The sequence below is a fragment of the Chelonoidis abingdonii genome, chromosome 5 (assembly GCF_003597395.2).
Source record: "Chelonoidis abingdonii isolate Lonesome George chromosome 5, CheloAbing_2.0, whole genome shotgun sequence".
In the NCBI taxonomy this organism is placed as follows: Eukaryota; Metazoa; Chordata; order Testudines; family Testudinidae; genus Chelonoidis; species Chelonoidis abingdonii.
The window spans coordinates 13,567,396-13,587,461 of record NC_133773.1 but is presented as its reverse complement, the minus strand read 5'-3'; the positions used below and the strand labels follow the sequence as shown (position 1 = coordinate 13,587,461).

The 20,066-nt window shown below is 43.4% G+C and overlaps 1 protein-coding gene across 7 annotated transcripts in view; it reads left to right on the top strand.

The window, feature by feature from the left end:
• The window catches only part of SLC4A4 (solute carrier family 4 member 4), a 242,866-nt gene that overhangs the window by 209,186 nt on the left and 13,614 nt on the right, over window positions 1-20,066 (top strand). For all 7 annotated transcript variants that reach the window (XM_032768082.2, XM_032768077.2, XM_032768080.2 and 4 more), the window contains 5 exons: window positions 766-954; window positions 6,260-6,373; window positions 7,081-7,242; window positions 14,582-14,760; window positions 16,162-16,234. In XM_032768082.2, the coding sequence (XP_032623973.1) occupies window positions 766-954; window positions 6,260-6,373; window positions 7,081-7,242; window positions 14,582-14,760; window positions 16,162-16,234 (717 nt within the window). The remainder of the gene's footprint in view (window positions 1-765; window positions 955-6,259; window positions 6,374-7,080; window positions 7,243-14,581; window positions 14,761-16,161; window positions 16,235-20,066) is intronic.

The following is a 20,066-nucleotide window of genomic DNA, read 5'->3' as shown; positions in this document are numbered from 1 at the left end:
GGCTACATGTTACCTAGAATTAATCAGACTTCGCATCAGTAGCTCAACATACTTCTACCCAGACCAAAGAAACATAAGAACTTTATGGAGGTGATGCTCATAACTCCATTACAGAAGGATCTGACCTGCTACTGCCGAGAGCTTGCTCTGAAGTGGAAGCCTCCTATTGTCGAACAACATCAGGCAGTCTTGGGGCCCACTTTGAGGAAGTGCATGGGGTCTCTTCTGCTAGAAGGCCGGCGTGTTGTGGCTTCTCTGATAGGAATAGGTTTTGATTAGGTGGTGTGGGCGGGGAGTGAACTTTAGAAAATTAAATCTGAGTGTGGAGGTTGGGTCTCAGGCCAGCTGTTCCACTTGCACATCAGAACTCTGCATCTGGTTTCCAACTTGATCAGGCAGGCTACAAGGAAGCTAGACAATGATTGGCAGATTTGGAAGCCCTGTCAATGGAGAAAGAGGCAGTTCTCCTTATTCACTGGAGAGAACAGGGATGAGACGATATTCTCGCTCAAGAGGTTTGTACATTTTAAATTTAAACATCTGAGGGGGAATCCAGATTTGCCTTTTGTTTGTGCACACGCACCCGCCCTACTGCCTGGTTTATGTTCACTCACTACTCAGTAAATAGCTACACCACTTCAGAGACTTTCATCCTCAGAGCATATCGTTGTAGCTCTGGGCTCTCTGTTCCAGCTGCTGTTTTAGTGAAGAGCAGAGTTAATTTAACAGGGCGCAGCTTCATGGGATATTTTCTTTGCTCTTTAGTACAATAACACGATCAAGTGGTCATCTCTGACAAAGAAGGAGTGCTGGAAATATGGCGGCTACCTTGTGGGCAACAACTGCAACTACGTCCCTGACATCACCCTAATGTCTTTTATCCTCTTCTTTGGCACCTACACCTGCTCCATGGCCCTGAAGAAATTCAAAACCAGCCGTTATTTCCCAACCACTGTAAGTATCTCTGTTTATCACCTGGGGGAATTTCCTTATTCCTCCAGAGCACATATAGTACTGTACTCTTGTTTTTAAACCCTCCTTTTGCAATAGATACAGCGCAGAAGGGCAAACACCACTACGTGGGGATGCACACACTGACACCAGATCCTGTTTGTTGCAACCTCCTATTTGTTGAAGTTTGTTGTTGGCAAAATTGCTTATTTTTCAACTCTAAACTTCTGAATGTTCCTGAAGGGCACAAGTCAGACAGCGGAAGAATTGAAAACTGGCTGGAGACTGTAGTGACAATAACGCTTAAACAGACAAGAATTCCAAGATGAGGGGTGCAGTGATACAGTTGATTAGTACAAATCTCATCAAAGCTTTTGCTTCCAGCATAAAGAATTCACCAATGCAGAGCCCTTAATTTATACAAAAAACTGAGCTGCCAGTAGTAGCCAAAGGCTATTTTCAGTGTCCTGATAGTAAAGCTGAGTGCTGCTCCCATTGCATGACTGGATACGTGGTGATCAACAGTCTCCTGTGTGTTATGCCTGAATGGATAAACAGAAATCACTTGATCAAGTGGCACAAAGGTGTAGCAAAAACATAAGTAAGCAACTTCCTAGCTGTGCAAAAAAGTTAAAATAGTCCAGTGTCTCATAATACACTAGAAATAAATCTATCTAGAACAGGGGTCGGCAACCGTTCGGAAATGGAGTGCTGACTCTTCATTTATTCACTCTGATTTAAGGTTTTGCGTGCCAGTAATACATTTTAATGTTTTTAGAAGGTCTCTTTCTACAAGTCTATAATATATAACAAAACTATTGTTGTATAAGGTTTTTAAAATGTTTAAGAAGCTTCATTTAAAACCAGGACCCGGGCAGTGTGAGTGTCACTGAAAATCAGCTCGCGTGCCACAGGTTGCCTACCCCTGATCTAGAATATGAAAACAGGCACCTCATAATATTAAGGTTGCAAATTTTAAATGCTCAGAAGTCAGAATATGAAAAAATTATGGTCCTAGTAGCAATGTTACCTCAGCCATGATGCATTTCATGTATATCTTATGGTAGCATTTAACAGCACAAGTCCTGTTGAATGAAAAAGCTAATGTTCTCATAGCAGTGTTTGCTCTCGGCCATATTTTACCTCTTAACAGCCTAGATACTGAAGTCCTCTCTCTAGATCAGGTACAGCATGGGCAGGTAAAGGAGAGACATCAGGCTTCCTCACCAGGCAAATGTGCTTCTATCTAATCAACAGAAGTCGGTGCTCTAAAAGCTGTATCTCGCCCACCTTGTTTCTCTCTACCTAGAACAGTCAATTTAGGTTTTTCTGTGTATCTAAGCACTCAGGATGAGAGACTAGTTCACTCTCCATTCCCAGCTGGTCTTCAGCCACTTTGCTGTTTCAAGGGAGATGTCACAGCTCCCCAGAAGACGTTCTACTGCTTGCAGTGGTGGCCTCTGACAGTAGCGGCGGCAGCACTGGGTCTGTCTCAGCAGTCCTAGGAAAACAGCACTACTTCAGTTATTGTCAGTTTGTATTTGGGAGGTTTTCTTTGTGACCATAAAGGGCTAGGGACTGAATTTCTGTTTTATAAAGGAACCATTGGTTCTGCAGAAGTTGACAGCACATGCCCAGAGCTCTGCAGTCTTTGAGCTAAAGATTCCTTCTCCTCCTCCGTGAGGTGGATTTCTCAAGCCCTGCACACATAGATATAATAATTTTAGTGCAGATTGGGTCTCTTGCTCTTCATGCTGAGGGCAAACGGGGAGATATTTGATCTCTGAATAGAGGTATTTCAGTAACACAGCTCTTAGTACCTCTCTCCAGATAACACTCTTAGCCAACTGATACATAGCCATGGTGGGTCAGCAAAAGCCGCTTGTTCTGTTTGCCCAGCTAGAGTCACAGTAACAGCTGTCAAAGGTGAGAGAGGTTGTGAAAAAAGTTCTTCTCTTTCCTTTTTAGAGAACCCAGTTTGCAGTATTTTGGACAACAGCATTCCCTGTCCCCAAGATCCAACCCTAGTTTCATCAGAGCGAAAACTTTAAAAACAAGGGCACTAGTTTCAGGTTTCTGTACATAACAGAACTCACTTTCTCTCTCCGAGAACCCCCCTGTGGCATTCTGACTGCAATAGGATTTATAGTACAGTGATGTTTATGCTCCTGCAGCACTGAAATGGAACTTTTATTATTTTTAATGAAAAGAAAACAAATTCCACCCTGGCTGGAATGTAGTTCAGTTTATCTGTAACCATGTGAAGCTGGGGACCCTGGGAGGAAGAACTCTGAAAAGTTGACACAAAGTCTATAAAAGCCCAATGAGATCTGGTTAGTTAAATTTCAAGAGCCAGACCCTCAGCTGGTGAAAACAGTCACAGCTACGTTGACTTCCATGGAGTTACAACAGTTGACCCAGGTCGAGGATCTGCCCCAATTTCTTTTCACTTTGGTTTTGTGGTTCATTTATTACTTTAACACCATAAAAAAGAAACATCAGGATGTGATTTTAAAAACTCTTCTCTTTGGTACATAGCACCACACCCATATTGAAATGTTTTCTGCTCGTTTCTTCTGAGTTCCTCTCTCTGACCTTCCCATGTGAGTCCCTTGGTGACTGTTTCCATTGCTGATGTGAAATCTTGATTTCTTGCTTGCTTCTATAGTTTCATATTAAAGACCCAATCTGCCTTGTAAAATAGGCTATATTAAAAAATTGTTTCGAGAATCAGTGTTGCTAAATCTCTTGATTTTTATTTTGAGATGCATGATCACAGAAGAAACTCAACTTACTTTTTCATTTGGGGGGAAAAAGGGTTTCTAGCCCTGATGGTAGCAATGAAAAGCTTGAAAACATAAACCCTAAATAAATAAACAAGCACATCAGGAGTCAAATAAAAAGAGCCCAATATTTATTTGTTTAAAATTTCATTATTTTGGAGAGATCTGACTTATAATTTTTTGAACCCTTGTTGGCAATACTGGGAGTGATCTTGAAACCCCATTAATTTAATATGGTTGTACAAGACAGTGTGAACAGGATGCATCTTACACACACTCTCTCTCTCTCTCTCGCACATGCATGCAAACAAAGATATGGCCCAACCATACTGATTGGTAGCAAGTCAGCCCAAACAATTTTAGTTCAACCTGTTTGCAAGATCAGTTCCTGAAGGTGGTTTTAACGTGCTATGGTAATGGTATTTGTAACACTGCTGCACTCAAATATGAATTTCCTTTCTCCTCTGACACCTTTCTTCACTTTTAGACAGACTTGTAGACTTGTAAACATTCCTTCACTTGTAGACAGAGCATGCTTGATACAGAAAGTTATTGAGAAACAATAGAAATGAAACTCTGTGGTGATTTTTTTAATCCTTAGGACCCCGATTCAGGAAAGCATCCCTACTCAATTTTTCTCTGCTTAAAGTTAAGCATGTGCTTACGTGCTTTCCTGAATTGGGGCCTACAGCTGCGCTTTAAATTGTTGTCTATCCTGCAGCACACATGGACTTGTCAGCCTGCTTACTGGCACCTTTACAAAATGCCCATAGGACTGTGGGGTCATTGAAGTAACAGAACTTGCTAAACAACTGAAACCGAAGATGCTGACAAATGTCTAGACAAAACCTGCAGTTGGTTAATTGAAGCCCTTGTCGGGGTGGCTGCAGGTGTAAACCGAGTCTGTCTTGGAAAATCCATTTTTTCTCTGCTGGAGGTTATTCTTTACCCAGCAATCTGTGAACGTGAGCCGTAACAGTTAGGTTCCTCTAGCAAGATTGTGTTCTTAAATTGAACTCTCAGAGTTGGGCTGTGCATTGATCTGTACAACACAAGACAGGTAGCATGAACCGGGAGTTAACATGTTGCATGAAAGATGACACAGCTCTTTTATTTCATTCAGCTTGCAGAATGTACATGTTGCATTTTTCCTTCCTTAAATGATTAACTTTCTGCAGTTTACCGTTGTTTACAAACTGACAAACAGCGCTGGAAACATACCATCCAAAGATCCTCAAACATCCTTATTCATCCCAGCTACTGGCTTGCGTCTAATATTGACAGCTGACAAACAATCCCAACGGTGTACAGGTCTCTCGTAACTTACGCGCATGTAACATCCGCGATTTCAACTTTACGCATACTGCCGGAGTAGGGGGGCATGGCCTCAATATTTAAAGGTCTTGGGGCACCAGCTGTGGCTAGGAGTCCCAGGGCCCTTAAATCACCCGGTGGCTCCCAGCTGCAGAGGTGGCTGGTAGCCCCTGTGGCAAACTAAAGGACCCGAGGTTCCAGCCACCTTGGAGCTCCAGGTCCTTTAAATGCCAGCCCGGCTGCCAAAGCTGCAGGTGGGATTTAAAGGGCCCCTCTAGGCTCCCCACCGTGGCGGGAAGCCCGGCGGAGCCCTTTAAATGCGCCCCCCCCCCCTCCGGCCCAGCCGCCGGGGCTGTGGGGGGGGGGGGGTTTAAAGGGCTTTGCCGGGCTTCCCGCCATGGTGGGGAGCCTGGAGGAGCCCTTTAAATCCCGCCCACAGCTCTGATGGCAGGGCTGGGGCCAGCATTTAAAGGGCTGCACTGGGCTCCCCGCCGCGGCGGGAAGCCTGGTGGAGCCCTTTAAACTCCGCCTGCAGGTCTGGGCGGGATTTAAAGGGCTTGGGGATATAATTTTGACGATATGTGGTTTTCGCTTTACGCGATAACAGCGGGACAGAACTCCTGCCTAAGATAAGACTTGCCTGTACCACTAGAAGTCTTACTACGGCTGCAAACACCCTTATTAATCTCAGTAACTATCTTGCATCTCATTTGGAGAGCTATTCAGAGATCTGTGATCAAAATCTCCTCCCACCACCTCTTCTTCCAGACATGCCTCGCCTTACTTAAGATGCCTCTTATTTTAATAAGAGGCCCATTTTTCTTGATGGAGTTACATCACAGCTTTTCAGAAACCATTCCTGTGGGGAACTGGGCCTGTATAATGGGGATTGTTAGCCAATGTAAAATTAGATTATCAGTAAGATTGCATGGGAGAATTTTTGTGGGAGTACTCTGCAACAGAAGTTGTTTTTCCTTGGGGTTGTTTTTGTAGTTCTCTTTAGACCTAATTGTTTGGCTTTTAGACAACATAAAGTATCAAAGCACATCTTTTAAAATCACTTCAGCCACTGCAGTGTGCCCCTTTTGTCCCTAAAGAAAGGGAAATGTTGACCCTGAATTGCCACCGAATACAAGAACAAGAGTATCACGTTGAATTTAAATGGTTGCTCTTGGTACCAGCCACTCTTATGGTGTCACCTTCCATTTCAGGCTAGGAAGCTCATCAGTGACTTTGCCATTATCTTGTCCATTCTGATTTTCTGTGGAATAGATGCCCTAGTAGGTGTGGATACCCCGAAACTAATTGTGCCAAGTGAATTCAAGGTAGGTAAAAGTGATCTCTCAACACATAACCGTTATTTTACTCCGTGGCTTCTGTCTCACTTGCTTTTTCTGTCTTCCTTCTGTGAAATTACCAACCATCAGACCAACAATAATACAAAAATAAACTATCCACAAAGGATTGTATTGCTGAGCCAGTTAGAAACCAGTTTATTTAGAAGTGCAAATTTATATCATCTCCAATAACACCATGTCAGTTGGCTGAAATGTCTTCTAAAATGTAATGACAAATCTTGAACGTAGAGTGGGAGCCTGCCAACCTTGCACGTGCTCTGTAGCACCTTACTCCATGATTTCAATGGGCCAAATTGTGTTGTGCTTACTCAGACCGGTGAGCCTTCACTCGCCCATGTAGTTTCCTGCTTTCAGTGCTTGAATGTGCTCACGAGAGAGATGCTCCATAATCTGGACCAGCAAGACTACTTGAAGAGAGTTTTGCTACTCATCGTGAACAAGGATGGCAGAATCTGACCGCTCATAACCACTTCCAGGTTTTAAACTTCAGCTGCTGTTTGTATATGGGAAGAATTAATCCCAAATTGTCAGTGTCCTCAGGAATCTTCCTTTAGTCAGCTTGACATATTAGTGTTTGGGTCATTTTGCTGCTTGGATAAACATGCTTTGGTTGGGGAGGAGGTCGTTAGTATGTCGCCACTCTGATGCCTTTTTTCCTCTCTCTGCTCTTGAAGCCAACCAGCCCCCACAGAGGCTGGTTCATCCGACCCTTCGGAGGGAACCCCTGGTGGGTGTACCTCGCAGCAGCCATCCCTGCGCTACTGGTGACCATTCTCATCTTCATGGACCAGCAAATCACAGCCGTCATCGTCAACAGGAAAGAGCACAAGCTCAAGGTGGGTGCCTTGTACCTTGCACAAGTGCAGCAAAGTGGAACCTGTCGTCTCCGTGACAGAGATGGGGAGAGAGAGCCTGTGGTGGTAATGGGCACCTGCTCCCTTTGAAATACTATGATTGGTATTTAGTACTGGCATGTATTTTGTTCTAGCACAGATTATTATTCCAAATTTGAAAGCAAAGTCATCACTTCAGCTTGAAAGTGACAGTATTTCTCGAACAACGCTTGTTGTTAAAGCAAAGGACACAGATGGTGGGCCAGATCCTGATGTTTTTACTCTGTCACAACTCCTTTTGACTTCAGTAGGTGTTCTTCCAGAGTGAGGATGGAATAAATCCCGAGGACCAGATCCTTGGCCATCACCAAAGGCCCCAGTGCAGGGAATCCTTGTAGGGCATAAAGCCGGCATGATCCTTGCTAGCCACATACTCCTCCCTCCATTGGAGCCGGGGCCTTGTCAGGGCATGGCTTATCCACACAGCACTCTTCCTACTGCTTGGCTTGCAAAGAGGTCCCTAGGGAGCTGCTCTAATCGCTGCAAATTAGAGCAGCCTTATGCTGCAAGCAGATACTTCTGCTTACACCCACCTTTGATTCCCCAAGTGTGAACACGGTACACCTTAAAACAGCCGTGAGTAAGGCTTGAAATACCCTGATCCTCTCCCTGCAGGAAGTGGACTGTTAACCGAACAAACTCTCAAGTAATGGGGAAAAAGGCTATTAGATTTCATATGTGAATCAGTTATTCCAAAAATTCTCACCTGTGGTTTCTGCTCCTAGTGCTCTCTCGTTGGTTTTCAGTACCACTGCCATGGCATGCAAGAAAAAGAGGCCAAAGCAACACAGAGTGGGACTTAGGAGAGCAATAGTGAGATGGAAAATGGTTTTCCCTGCATGGATGCCCTTCTTAACTTACGTTGGGGACACTGGTGTGTCTCACAAATAGAGCTGAACAGTGGAGCATAGGAAGCTGGCCATCCCTGTTGCAAAGGTGTTTCTCCTTGGATTTAGTGGTCAGAGTTTTGAGGGAGATGGCTCATTGTTTCCTCCTGCTGTTTGCTGTCCCCTTGGTCAGCAAGTGAGGTGCAGGTGAATGGGGCAGATACATAAGGTGAGAACTTTTCCAAATTCATCTTTAACTAACAGAAGGGGACACTGACTGCTTGGAACTGGCCTATCTGCAGCAGTGCACTCAGCATGACTAGACATCTGTGGTAGACAGTTCCTGTGGCAGAGGGAGGGTAAACAAAGCTCATTCCAGAATCCATCCGCACTGGTCCCTGAGTTGGCCAGAGGTAGTAAAAAGTATTTCCTCCCACACGGAGCTGAACGACCTCAAATCCCCAGCCCCTACTGGCTCGGAGCTCAGCCAGGAGCTTGGGGGAATAACAGTAATTTCTAACAGAGCTGGTCTCAGCTGAGTTTTCAATTCCTTGTCCAGTGAAGGGTCAAAAAAGGCCTTTTATCACGGAAAGATTTTTTCAGTCTGAGGACAGAATAAATTTGCCTTGATAGTTCTGCAGGACCCTGATATTTGAAGAAAAGGGAGAGGAAGGGTACTCAAATCTGTGTATCACAGCAGCAGGTGCTGGGGCAGGGGTGCTGCTGCTGCTGCTTTTTCACTTGCCACTCCCTGGTTTTCCAGTAAGCCAGTTAGAATTGTGAGATTTTCAAGAACCCATATGCTGGAGAAGGAAAAGAAAATGCTTAAGAACATAAGAACGGCCATGCTGGGTCAGACCAGTGGTCTGTGAAGCCCAGTATCCTGTCTCTGTAGTGCCAGATGCTTCAGACAGAATGGACAGATCAGGACACTTTTGAGTGATCCATCCTGTGTTGTCCAGTCCCAGTTTCTGCCAACTGGAGGTTTAGGAACACCCAGAGTACGGTTGTGTGTCATGGACTGTCTTGACTAATAGCCATCGATGGATCTATCCTCCATGACCTTATCTAATTATCTTATTTTATGTGAATATGCAGCATATAAGTATGGTGTCCACTTAGCCTTTGAAATGTATGTGATGAGACCCACGCCATCCCTCTGGTGGAAAGGCTAGTGCGCATTCCTGCAGTCATGAAGTGCCAGTTAGGCACATTTGCAGTATGGGTGGGACCGAGATTCAGTACGAATACCCTTGTACAGCTCTGATTATTATCGCTGACGTCCCCCATCTGACCATTTCAGATGGGAAGATGGTGTGAATTAATTGAGCAGTAACTAGAATCCAGTGGCTAAAGCTGAGGATACCATTGTGCCTACCTGACCTTATGCTTGCTGGTAGGCTTATGCATGCGGGGTTTTGTTCATTCTAAAGCCTGCCTTGCTCTCAAGTAACAGGATCCTTAAAGCTGGAACCTTAGATTGGAGCTGATTTTTGCTTTGACAGTTTTGTTTTTATTACAGCATAAGGGTCAGGGTTTCTCTTGCCTTATCAAAATGGGCAAAGTTTCTGTAGATTTGACAAGCCCCTATTAATATATATTTAATAGCATGGTTATCGTACAAGGAAATCACTGATTGATTGTTCTAAGCAACATGCAAAACAAGGTTTGTTTGTATAACCGTTACACTGAGTGAACTCGGCATGTTGGTCTGACTGTTTGATACTAAGAATCTAGGCCTCAGAGACTTTAGGGTGGTGAGATAGTGGGGTAAATCCACTCTAGACTGGAAATGTCAACAGGCAGACCCCAGTATGACAGTTGATGGGTTTTTTAAATTTTTTTTTAAATTTAACTGCACAGTAGACTACAAGGAAAGAAAGTGAAGAGACTTTAATTAGAATCAATAAAGAAAGTCGCCTCAAATGCCCGTTTATGAATGTTCTGTAAAGAACTTTGTAGTCACTAATATAGTCACAATATGGTATGCAATGGTATTTTTTAAATAAACACTCTAAAGTGGCCCTTTACACTTTCTCATACCCTGTAGAGTTTTGCCTGCCCTGCAGGATGAATTCCATTGAATAATACTGAGTTCCTGTAAAAAAGACTCTTCCCTTCTGCAAGACAGGAGGCATTTTAAAAGGGCTGGAATGTGGGAGTAAAGACTGAGTCATAATGAGGGTTATATTGGGTTCATTATTTAGGTGTGAACCTAATAAATAATGTAATTACCATGATATGGTAACGATTGGCATTATTTCACCACACATGAAGATTTAAGATCAACCTGAAATTGACCTCAGAGTGGGTTAGAATAATAGGGGAAAAGGAACGGTAGTTTTTTTGTTTGGCTGGTTTTTTTAATTAAAAGATTGCCTTTGTTTGGGATCTGGATCAAGAAATGCTGGCTGACTGCTGAGATTGGCATAAAATATATCTCTGGACTCCTTATTTCTTTAGCAAGGTGAACATCAGTCCTAGTTTATCTTATTCTAGGCCATCCATGTATTATTATTCTTCACACGGCTTCCTAAAAGTTAAAGCCGTTCTTTAACCTTAATTAGAAGAACATCATAAAAAGAAAGTGAATATGGAGGCTAGGTGCAGCCATGAACTGTACAAACGGTTTTCTGGAAGATCCACCAAAAGGAAGAATCAGCCTCCATATGCATTTTGCAGGGGGCTTATTTCTTCACCCAGGATTGTGAACTTCCTTTCCATAGCCTCCATTTCAGACAGTGTCTCTTCTCGCCAACCCGGCATTTATGCTGCTTCACAAACATAACCATTTTATCTCCATTAGAAGTAAGCCTTGGGGAGACAGTGGATGACTGAAAACGGCATCCTGTTATTGGTGGTGTCCATCTCCTCCTCAGGACTAATGTCTCAGCAGTATTGGCCATTCAGGCTCTTTGGTTTCCTGTACATTTCCTGGTGTTGTTGTTGTTCACCACTTTAAATGATGACTAGCAGTGATATGTTGTGGGTGAGTGGGGGGCTCTCTCTCCTCAGAGCTCATTAAAATTCTCCCACCAAATGGAAGGGAAAGTTGGGGTAATCTCCCTGCCTTTGACAGAGACACTCTTATTCTGGCTGCTGCTGCAGAGACATCCCTGGGCTCGTTAAAGCGTCTCTGAAGAGCTACATTTTCTGTCTTGCTTTTGACTAGACTGAACATAATAGGCAGGTATTTAAAAAACACACAAAAAAAAAGAGAATTCCTGCCACCCCTCTCTGCAAAGTCGACACCCCCACTCCAACTTTAGTTCAGTTTAATACAAACTGAACTCTACTTTTCTAGCAACACACTGTATATTTTTTCCAGTAACAAAGTATAAACTTTGGTCAAAAGTGCTGTTTAATGTAAAAATTTGTTTCCTGCTTCCTTTGTTATGGTTATGAGAACATGTTTTGTTTAAGTGGTGGTGGTGGGAATGAATGGATTTGTAGTCCCTCTCTGCTCCTCAGCACAGCAGCAAACATGGCCCTGGTACACAAAATCTATTGGCAGGCTAAAGTGGGGACGGTTTTCGTAGGAGTGCCCTGTTACGCTGTTGGCAGCGTATCACTGACTAGCAGACTGAATTTTGCTGGCCTGTTAATCAAGGTAAAGTGGTGCATGTGGTAGGAAAACAATGGACGGTATTCAGGTCTTGCCAGGTATCTTTTCCTGCTAGAATATCACTCAGCAGGTCTGCGTCACCTGTTACTGCTAATAAACTCAAATGTAACAGATCTTAAAACATCTAATCTTCAAAATATGAAATTTTGCAGATCCTGTTCTTAATAATGCTCCCTCCTTTCCTGTCTCACCCCTTATGGTTCAGTGATTGGAGTTTTTTCTGTTGTCCTCTTAGTCTGCATGCTCTTTATGTATACCAATCATTTTCTCAATTTCAATTTCCAAAGCAATTTCATTGAGTTATTAGAAGACTGCATATTGAGATTTTAAAGCAGCCTGGAGAATTTGGACACCATCCTCCCTTTAAAATTAATGATCCCCTAGATTGCTTTGAAAATCTCAACAACAGTACACACATCTGGAGGTGTTCATAAAAATAAAGTACCGGGGTGGCCATTTATGAAGTCAGCATTTTCCCACTGCAGTCACTAAAATCCTACACTTGCTTCCTGTTCTAAGTACAGGATCTACGATACCACAGTGTGATAACTGTTGGTAAACATTGACTTTTGGCACTGTTTGGCTTTGATAACCCTTCTAGCGTTAAGTGTGCTGTCAGGAACACTATAGTAAGTCATTATGCTCATACTTATTTCACAATAGGTTCTTAAAACTAATGTTAAGCTGTGGACTGGTTTTATTAAGGGTTACCCTGGGTTTCTAAATCTTTGTGATGTCCAGGGTGTCACTTAAGCTAGCTGGGGGTGACTTTTCAGAAAAAGACACTGTCATAGTTGTTAATATCAGATGAAAGGATCTTTGCAAGGAGTAAGGGTTTCCAGTATGTGGATGGATGTGTGGAATTTGTATTATGAATAACTATCTCCTTCCTAAAGAACTACCCCACAAATGGGATTTGTGGATGCTTTGTAAATCAGAACACAGAGCCGAAAAAGGAGAAAATGCATGTCATGTATCCAGCCAGAGGATGATTTGGGGCCTTCGTTTCTACGACAGATTTCCAAATAACGACTCACTTCATTCCTGCAGATATTTGTTCAGCATTTCATTCACCTTCACGCTAATTGACATTGTACTGAGGCTTTCCTGTAAATGTGCTGTCTGTGATAATGACTAGACCATAGGTGGGCAAACTACAGCCCATGGGACCATCCTGCCCAGCCCTTGAACTCCCAGCCAGGGAGGCTACCCCCAGTCCCTCCTCCCCTGCAGCCTCAGCTCGCCACGCTGCCAGCACTCTGGGCTGCGAGCTCCTGCTGGGCAGCTCGGCAGCGTGGCTGGCTCTGGCCAGGCAGCACGGCTGCCAGTCCTGCTGCTCTGAGCGGCATGGTAAGGAGGTGAGGAGCAGGGGAATTGGATAAGGGGCAGGAGGTCCTGGGGGGCAGTCAGGGGACAGGGAGGAGGGGGCGGTTAGATGGGGTGCAGGGTCTGGGGGGGGAGGGGTGGTCAGGGGATAGGGAATTGGGGGGTTGGATAGGCATGGGAATCCCGGGGGGCCTGTCAGGGGACAGGAGTGTGGATAGGGGTTGGGCAGTCAGGGGACAGGGATCAGGGGCGGTTGGATGTGGGGGGTCCCAGGAGGGGGTGGTTAGGGGACAAGGAGTGGGGTTGGGGGAGTTGGATGGTTCAGGGTTTCGGGGTGGGAGTAGATGGGGGTGGGGCCAGGCTGTTTGGGGAGGCACAACCTTCCCTACCCAGCCCTCCATACAGTTTCGGAACCCCGATGTGGCCCTCGGGCCAAAAAGTTTGCCCACCTCTGGACTAGACCCATATGCACAAGCAGGATATAACTCTTGGCCTGTTGCTGTATCTAGAGAAATGCCCTGTTGTAACTGGGTCTGTAGGATAACAGCTAACTCTGCTTTATAAACCACTGTCTTGCTTTTTAGGTAGTTGCCCCATGCCCCAGCACTTTCCAAGTTCTCTTGTTGCCATAACAATCTCATGGGGTGCAAATGGACCATTCTGTTTTCTAAGACACTGCTGCAATTTTGTAGGGGTCTTGGAGATGTGATTGATAAGAGCAGAATTTCTGAGGATGGGAAAGTGGACAGTGTCATTACAGATAATTTTGCAGGGGGTCTTGGGCATGTGATTTCCTTGTCAACACAACAGCCGATAAAGTAAGGGTGACAGTTAACTATAAAAATAGCCCTATACAATGGTGTGTTTGGGAGGTTGTTTTTTAAAAGGGCTTATTACCAAGTGAAAGAATGGACAGTCCAGAGCTGCTCTGAAATACCCTGCAAGATTATATCAGGGAAATATATATATGTTTAGTACCTGAACATAGTATTGTTTGGATAGTTTAAATTCCTGCGAAGATTGAGCGTACATCCAGTCTAATTTTTGCTGGTTTGTATTACTTTCCGTAGCTGTTCTCAGCCCATAGTTTGATCTGACTAATACCCTTTGTATGGAGTTATTTTGCTGGTTGGTGGGCTTGAACTCCATGAATTTCACTCCTCCCTGCATATAGTAGATGTGCATGTTCTGTATATATGGTGATCAATTAGTTACTGGTGGACTTTCTGCAATTTTGATTTCTTCCTCACAAGGCTGCCTCCCCCTTTTATTTGGTAAGTCACACGTCGCTGTAATATATACCTGTGTGCAGCGGCTACATTGATAATTCAGCTAATTGATAATTAATAATTGAAGGTCATCAGGTCATACTCGGCTAACTTCTGATCAAGATGTGATTTGTGCGCCATTATCGTCAGTCTAGAACTGTGAGAGGTCCTGGTGCTCTAAGACGTTTGATGATTAACTGAATACTAGAATGTGTGTTGCCTGTTTCCCTCCACAGAAAGGTGCTGGCTATCATCTGGATTTGTTTTGGGTGGCTGTTCTGATGATTATATGTTCCTTCATGGGCCTGCCCTGGTATGTTGCTGCTACTGTGATTTCCATTGCCCACATCGATAGCTTGAAGATGGAGACTGAGACCTCAGCACCTGGAGAACAGCCCAAGTTTCTGGGAGTGAGGTACGGCAAACCAAAAGCGGATTGTTTGCATGCAAAGATCAGTGTGTGCTGTAAGTGATCTAGCACCGAACAGGACAAAGGCAGAGACTCAGGGACAGGGGGAATAGATGTCAGATTTACAGCACGTTTTCAGCTCAGCTGAGATTTCCTCAGAACTCCTTTAGTCCTCATTGGTTGTGTTCACTTAGAAGTTTGTATTGAGTAGATCCTTTCTAGGGTTGCTTCCTAAAATGGAAAAAAGTTGTCTTAAAACTTGCGTGTGTGTGAGAGAGTGAGATTGAAACTTATAAAAAGTTATATATTGTTTTTCACCGCTTTGAGAGTGAAATATGTAGGCTCAGATTTTTCAAAGCTGACTAGGAGACTTGGTTACAAAACTCCCAGAGGAGTGTGGCTAATTTCCGTGGCTAGCTTTGAAACGCTGATCTGTAATGACAAGAGCAGGCTTTCTGAGGATGGGGAAGTGGACAGTGTCATACAGATAATTTTGCAATTGGATATTAGACATATATGAACAAATTCAGTGACCAAAAAAATCAAACTTGGGGTGCCTAAAGCAACCAGCTCTACCTAATGGGTCAATTTAATGCAGTATGTAAGTACCCAGACTGAGTGGCCTTAAGTGACTTCAGCAGAAGCAGCTGTGCATCTGAAATTCAGACCACTTACTTGGGTGCTTAAATGTGAATTTAGGTACCTAACTTTGTATATTCAAAAATGTTGGCCAGGGTATTTTCAGACTTGCTGAGCAACCCTGACTCCCCCTGAGGGCAATGATAAGTGCAGATGCTCAGCACTTCCATAGAAAGTCAGGCCAATAGTGCATGACTTTCTTCTGTAAGTGTGCTGACGAGCATACAGAATTGTGGTTTCCTTCTTAGACAGGGATTCAAAATATGCCACCAACTAATGAATCAATAGCAAATGATTTATCATTGATATGCTTATAACACACATTGCCAATCAAGTACAAAGAATTTAGGCTGCCTGTTGATGGCTTTTGACATGACGCTTTCAAACATGTTCCCCCAAAATTGCCTTGTAATATTCTACTGATTTGCCAGTAATTTGTTTGTTGTTTAGCTAGCTGAGTAAAAATGACACTCTGGGAATAGTCCCAATTTTCAGTGAAGCTAGATTTTCAAAGATGGGTGCAAACTGCTGCACCCACAAATCAGGCAACTGGAGAAACATGCAAATACGTGTTTTTTGCATTAGCAAACAGTGTGCGTGTTCAACATGTGTGCATGATGTTCCTGGCCATACCATTGCCACCCACCTTTGAAAGGCTGGCCTAAAAACTAATCGTTAGTCTGTTTTGGGTTTTTTGGCGCGTTGAACAGAGAATGAAACCTAGGTTAAAGCAGGAGCTAGACTGGTAACTGTCTGATTTGATTTCAGAGAGCAGAGAGTCACTGGAGTCATTGTATTCATTCTCACTGGTGTGTCTGTCTTTATGGCTCCCATCTTGAAGGTAAATGTTAAATTTTCCCCTTTTCCTCCTCCTTGGGACACTGAAAGATAAGGAAGCTGCCCACTCTGTAATAACAGACTGTTTTTATGATAAGACTGTCATCATAGCAGTATGGAAATGGAGATTAGGGAGAATTATTGATGTAGTTTTATAATTTAGTGAGAGCTTAAAATACATGATTTTTCCTCCTAAAAAGTTTCTGTAGGTTGATACAGTGTTGCCAAGACATTAAGATTTTTTCTTTTAATATAAGAGTTGCTTTAAATGTTTGTGTGCAGCACTGTTATATTGTACTTCATATGTTTCATGCACCCACCACATACTTGTGCTCATGCAAAATATACTGCAGACAAATTTAGAGAGCTTGTTGGAGCCATGCTGGAAGCATGGTTGATAGCACAATGTATTTGCTACATGGAAGACACTGGTTTACAATGAATGTATAGTCAAGAAAAAGAAATGTGCTATTATAGAAGTGTATGTGTACAGCCATTTTCATACTGCTTTGCATCACTGGCGTGGCACAAAATAGTCCGAGTATACCACTGAATCTGGTCCTTGCACCTTGAGTCAATGGGAGGTAAAGGAATGGCAGTATTTGTGATATTGATTATCTGAGGCTGGGGGTGACAGAGAAAGTTTCAGACAGATTCTCTTTCCAAACTCCCCTAGAAGCCAGGGTGACTTCACTTTATAGTCTTGGAGGAGGCTGCCAGGTGAAGAATTAGGATTGTTTCTTCAGCATGTATCAGAGGGATGGATATGGTGTGAGATGTGTTTTATGCATGTGTCCAGGGCATCCACATATTGTGTGTATCAGGAAATCGATGAGCCTATCCGAAATAAGATACATCCTTTAGCTCATCCTGTTAGTACTGAGGAATCCAATTCCTGTAGTACGTTAATTGCCATGAATAACTTTTCAGTGATCTCACATATGAGTGTAGACAATTTTGCATTTGGCACCCAGCTCATGGTGTGTGTTTATGACTCAGAGCGTAGACATGACTTAGATGATGAAGAGTATAAAGAATTACTGGCAATCCATAAAGTTCAGCTGGTGTCAATGGGAGTTTTCTCAACTGACTCCAGTGGGCCTGGATTTAAGCCCATTAGGTCCAGCTGTCAGAGTACGCATCTGTGGGTATGGCTACACTTGCAGCTGTACAGCGCTGCCGCGGGAGCACTCCTGCGGCAGCACTTTGAAGTGCGAGTGTGGTCGCAGCGCCAGGTACTCCACCTCCCCGTGGGGATTAGCTTACAGCGCTGGGGCACTGTTTACACTGGCGCTTTACAGTGCTGTAACTTGCTGCGCTCAGGGGCGTGTTTTTTCACACCCCTGAGCAAGGAAGTTGCAGTGCTGTAAAGTGCCAGCATAGCCAAGGCCTGAGCAGTGCTAGGTTCATAAAACTTGCTTTGCCTCTGAACAGAACAACCAAGAGAACTGAACTTCTAGGCTTTTTTCCTCTTACATCAGCAATATTTCCATCCTCAGAAATATGCAAAGTGTGTGCATATGAGGAGGATGAAATCATAGAAATGCAATTTCTTAATCTCCTTGTTTTTCCTGATAGCCAGCTAGTAGAGTTCTGCCCAGGCACTGATCAGCTCTGCCTCTGATTTCTTTCTTTAAAACTCATTCCTCTTGGGGTTTTGTCTGTTTGCTACAACATAGATGTTTGCCTATTTTTCAAGTCTGGGATTCATTTTCATACAGCTACATACATACAGGTTACCGTTAATACAATCGTTAGATCAAAGAACAACACTAGGGAAGCTAGTTACACATCTCTGGTGCAGGAACTCTTCTATTCGTGTATTAGACTTTTGTGATGAGGATTATTTATTTATAGCATCCAAGATATAGGCAGTAAAGGGGAACAGGAGAGTTGTGCCAAACAAGTCCCAGCCCTGCGGACTTAGAGTTTAAAGGCCCAGTCGGGAGCAATGCAGAACAGTAGCATACATTATGATATAGAAACAGTGGCAGGGGGCCATAGTAATTGAATGATGTAACAGGTGGGTATTGTAAGGGAGAAGGCAAATGAGAATGTTGTGTATTAATCAGAGAGCAGTGTCATGGAGAGGCAGGTGAGCAAAGAGGAAGATGTGACCCTGGGGTGGAGAGGAGGCAGCAGGACCAAATATGGGGAGGGGCCAGTGGGACCAAGTACCTTGAAGGGGAAGAGAAGAAGGTTTTAAAAAAAAAGATGTCAGTGGCTGGTTTTACAAAATAGTAAATTCTTCATCATGTTCTTCTTAACTCTTTCCCCCTGCTCCCCTTATCTTTAATTTCATGCATTTGGTTGTTACTTTGTGGCCTTTCCCTGATGAGCTTTTTTATTTCTAAGCAAGGATTGCTCAGTTCACTGATTATTTTACACACTTGCCTGAAGGACGTGTAGGGGGTAAAGCCTGTGGGATAGATCTGTATGATTCCCATTAAGGTCCAGTAGGAGTTACTTGGAAAAATTCCAGAACCTTTAACAAAACTCAGCAATGGATTCTGCTCTTGTGAGAACTGCCTTGTGGAATGCCTTGTCAAACCTACACGCCTTATGATGCCAGCAGTAAACTGAATACTGACAAGCCCAAATTTAATAAAACAGTCAGTGAAATGAATAACTGCATTACTGCGGTTTGGGTTTGTTTTTTTTTTAATCTCCCTGATTCTTCCACTCAGTAATGGCAGATCTTAGTTTCTGCTAAGAGAATGATAAGCAATTTCCTATAAATACATTTTTTTCTTTAGTTGGCCAGCAACAGGTTTGCTTTGAGTCTGTCAGCTAGCACTCCCTTCCCATTGCCAGAATGAAATCTTCCAGAACTAAAGCACTGCACTTTTCCTACACAACTGGATTAGGTTAAACATGATACTGTACCTAGACTTCACCGAGGAGTGAGTTATGTGTTTGTTTCTCCTGCAACAGTACGATGATACTCAAGTACTTTTATTAAAGAGAGAGAAAAACAGCCCAGAAAAACTTAAGATCTCCACAAACTTTCGACCCCTCTTGCTTTAGGAGACAAGACAATGTCTTATCCCTCAGACACCACAGCAATGCCAACAACACAGTCACCCATTTTTTTCTTTCCCGCAGCGCACTGTCAGAAGGCTGTGGCAAGCAGGCTGCAGGAAAATCACTTAGCTTTTAATACGGAATATAAATGAATCACACTCAGTGAAGCAAGTGCTGCAAACAGCCACAACAAAGGATTAATGTACAGCAGAGAGACTTGCAGAAGCTGGTGGGGAAATGAGGCACAGTTGAGAAATGGGCAGCACATCCTCATTTAAGGCCTTGATCCTACACAAACTTATGCAGGCTTAACTTTAGGCACATGCTTAACTTTAGTCCCATTGACGTCAGCACAGCTATTTTTAAAGTTAAGTGTGTGCATAAGTGTTTGCAGGATCAAGGGCTAAGGAAGTACTTGTATGCCACTGTGTTTATAACCTAGGAAAGGGTTAATAATAGTATGGTGGGAATACAATAAAATGTTTTTTTGTCCTGCTTTAAAAGTTGTGCATTGAAGGTGTTAAAGAAATGCGTCGCTCAAAAGAAAACTGGAATGTACTCTTAGTTCAGAGAGGCATTGGATGTGCAACACCTGCCCTGCAGTGGTGGTTGCGAGTCATGACACTAACTGCTTTTCTCACCACAGGGTGACTGATGCAGGAACTGCTCTATTGCCTGGTGTCAAAGAAATTATATTAAGGATTTTAAGCAAATCTTGTATTTGGACCATCGTCTGATATTTTGATTAACAACATGTCATGTTTATTATAAATAACTATGCTGCTCAGCTGAGGGACTCTTTCATTTTTGGC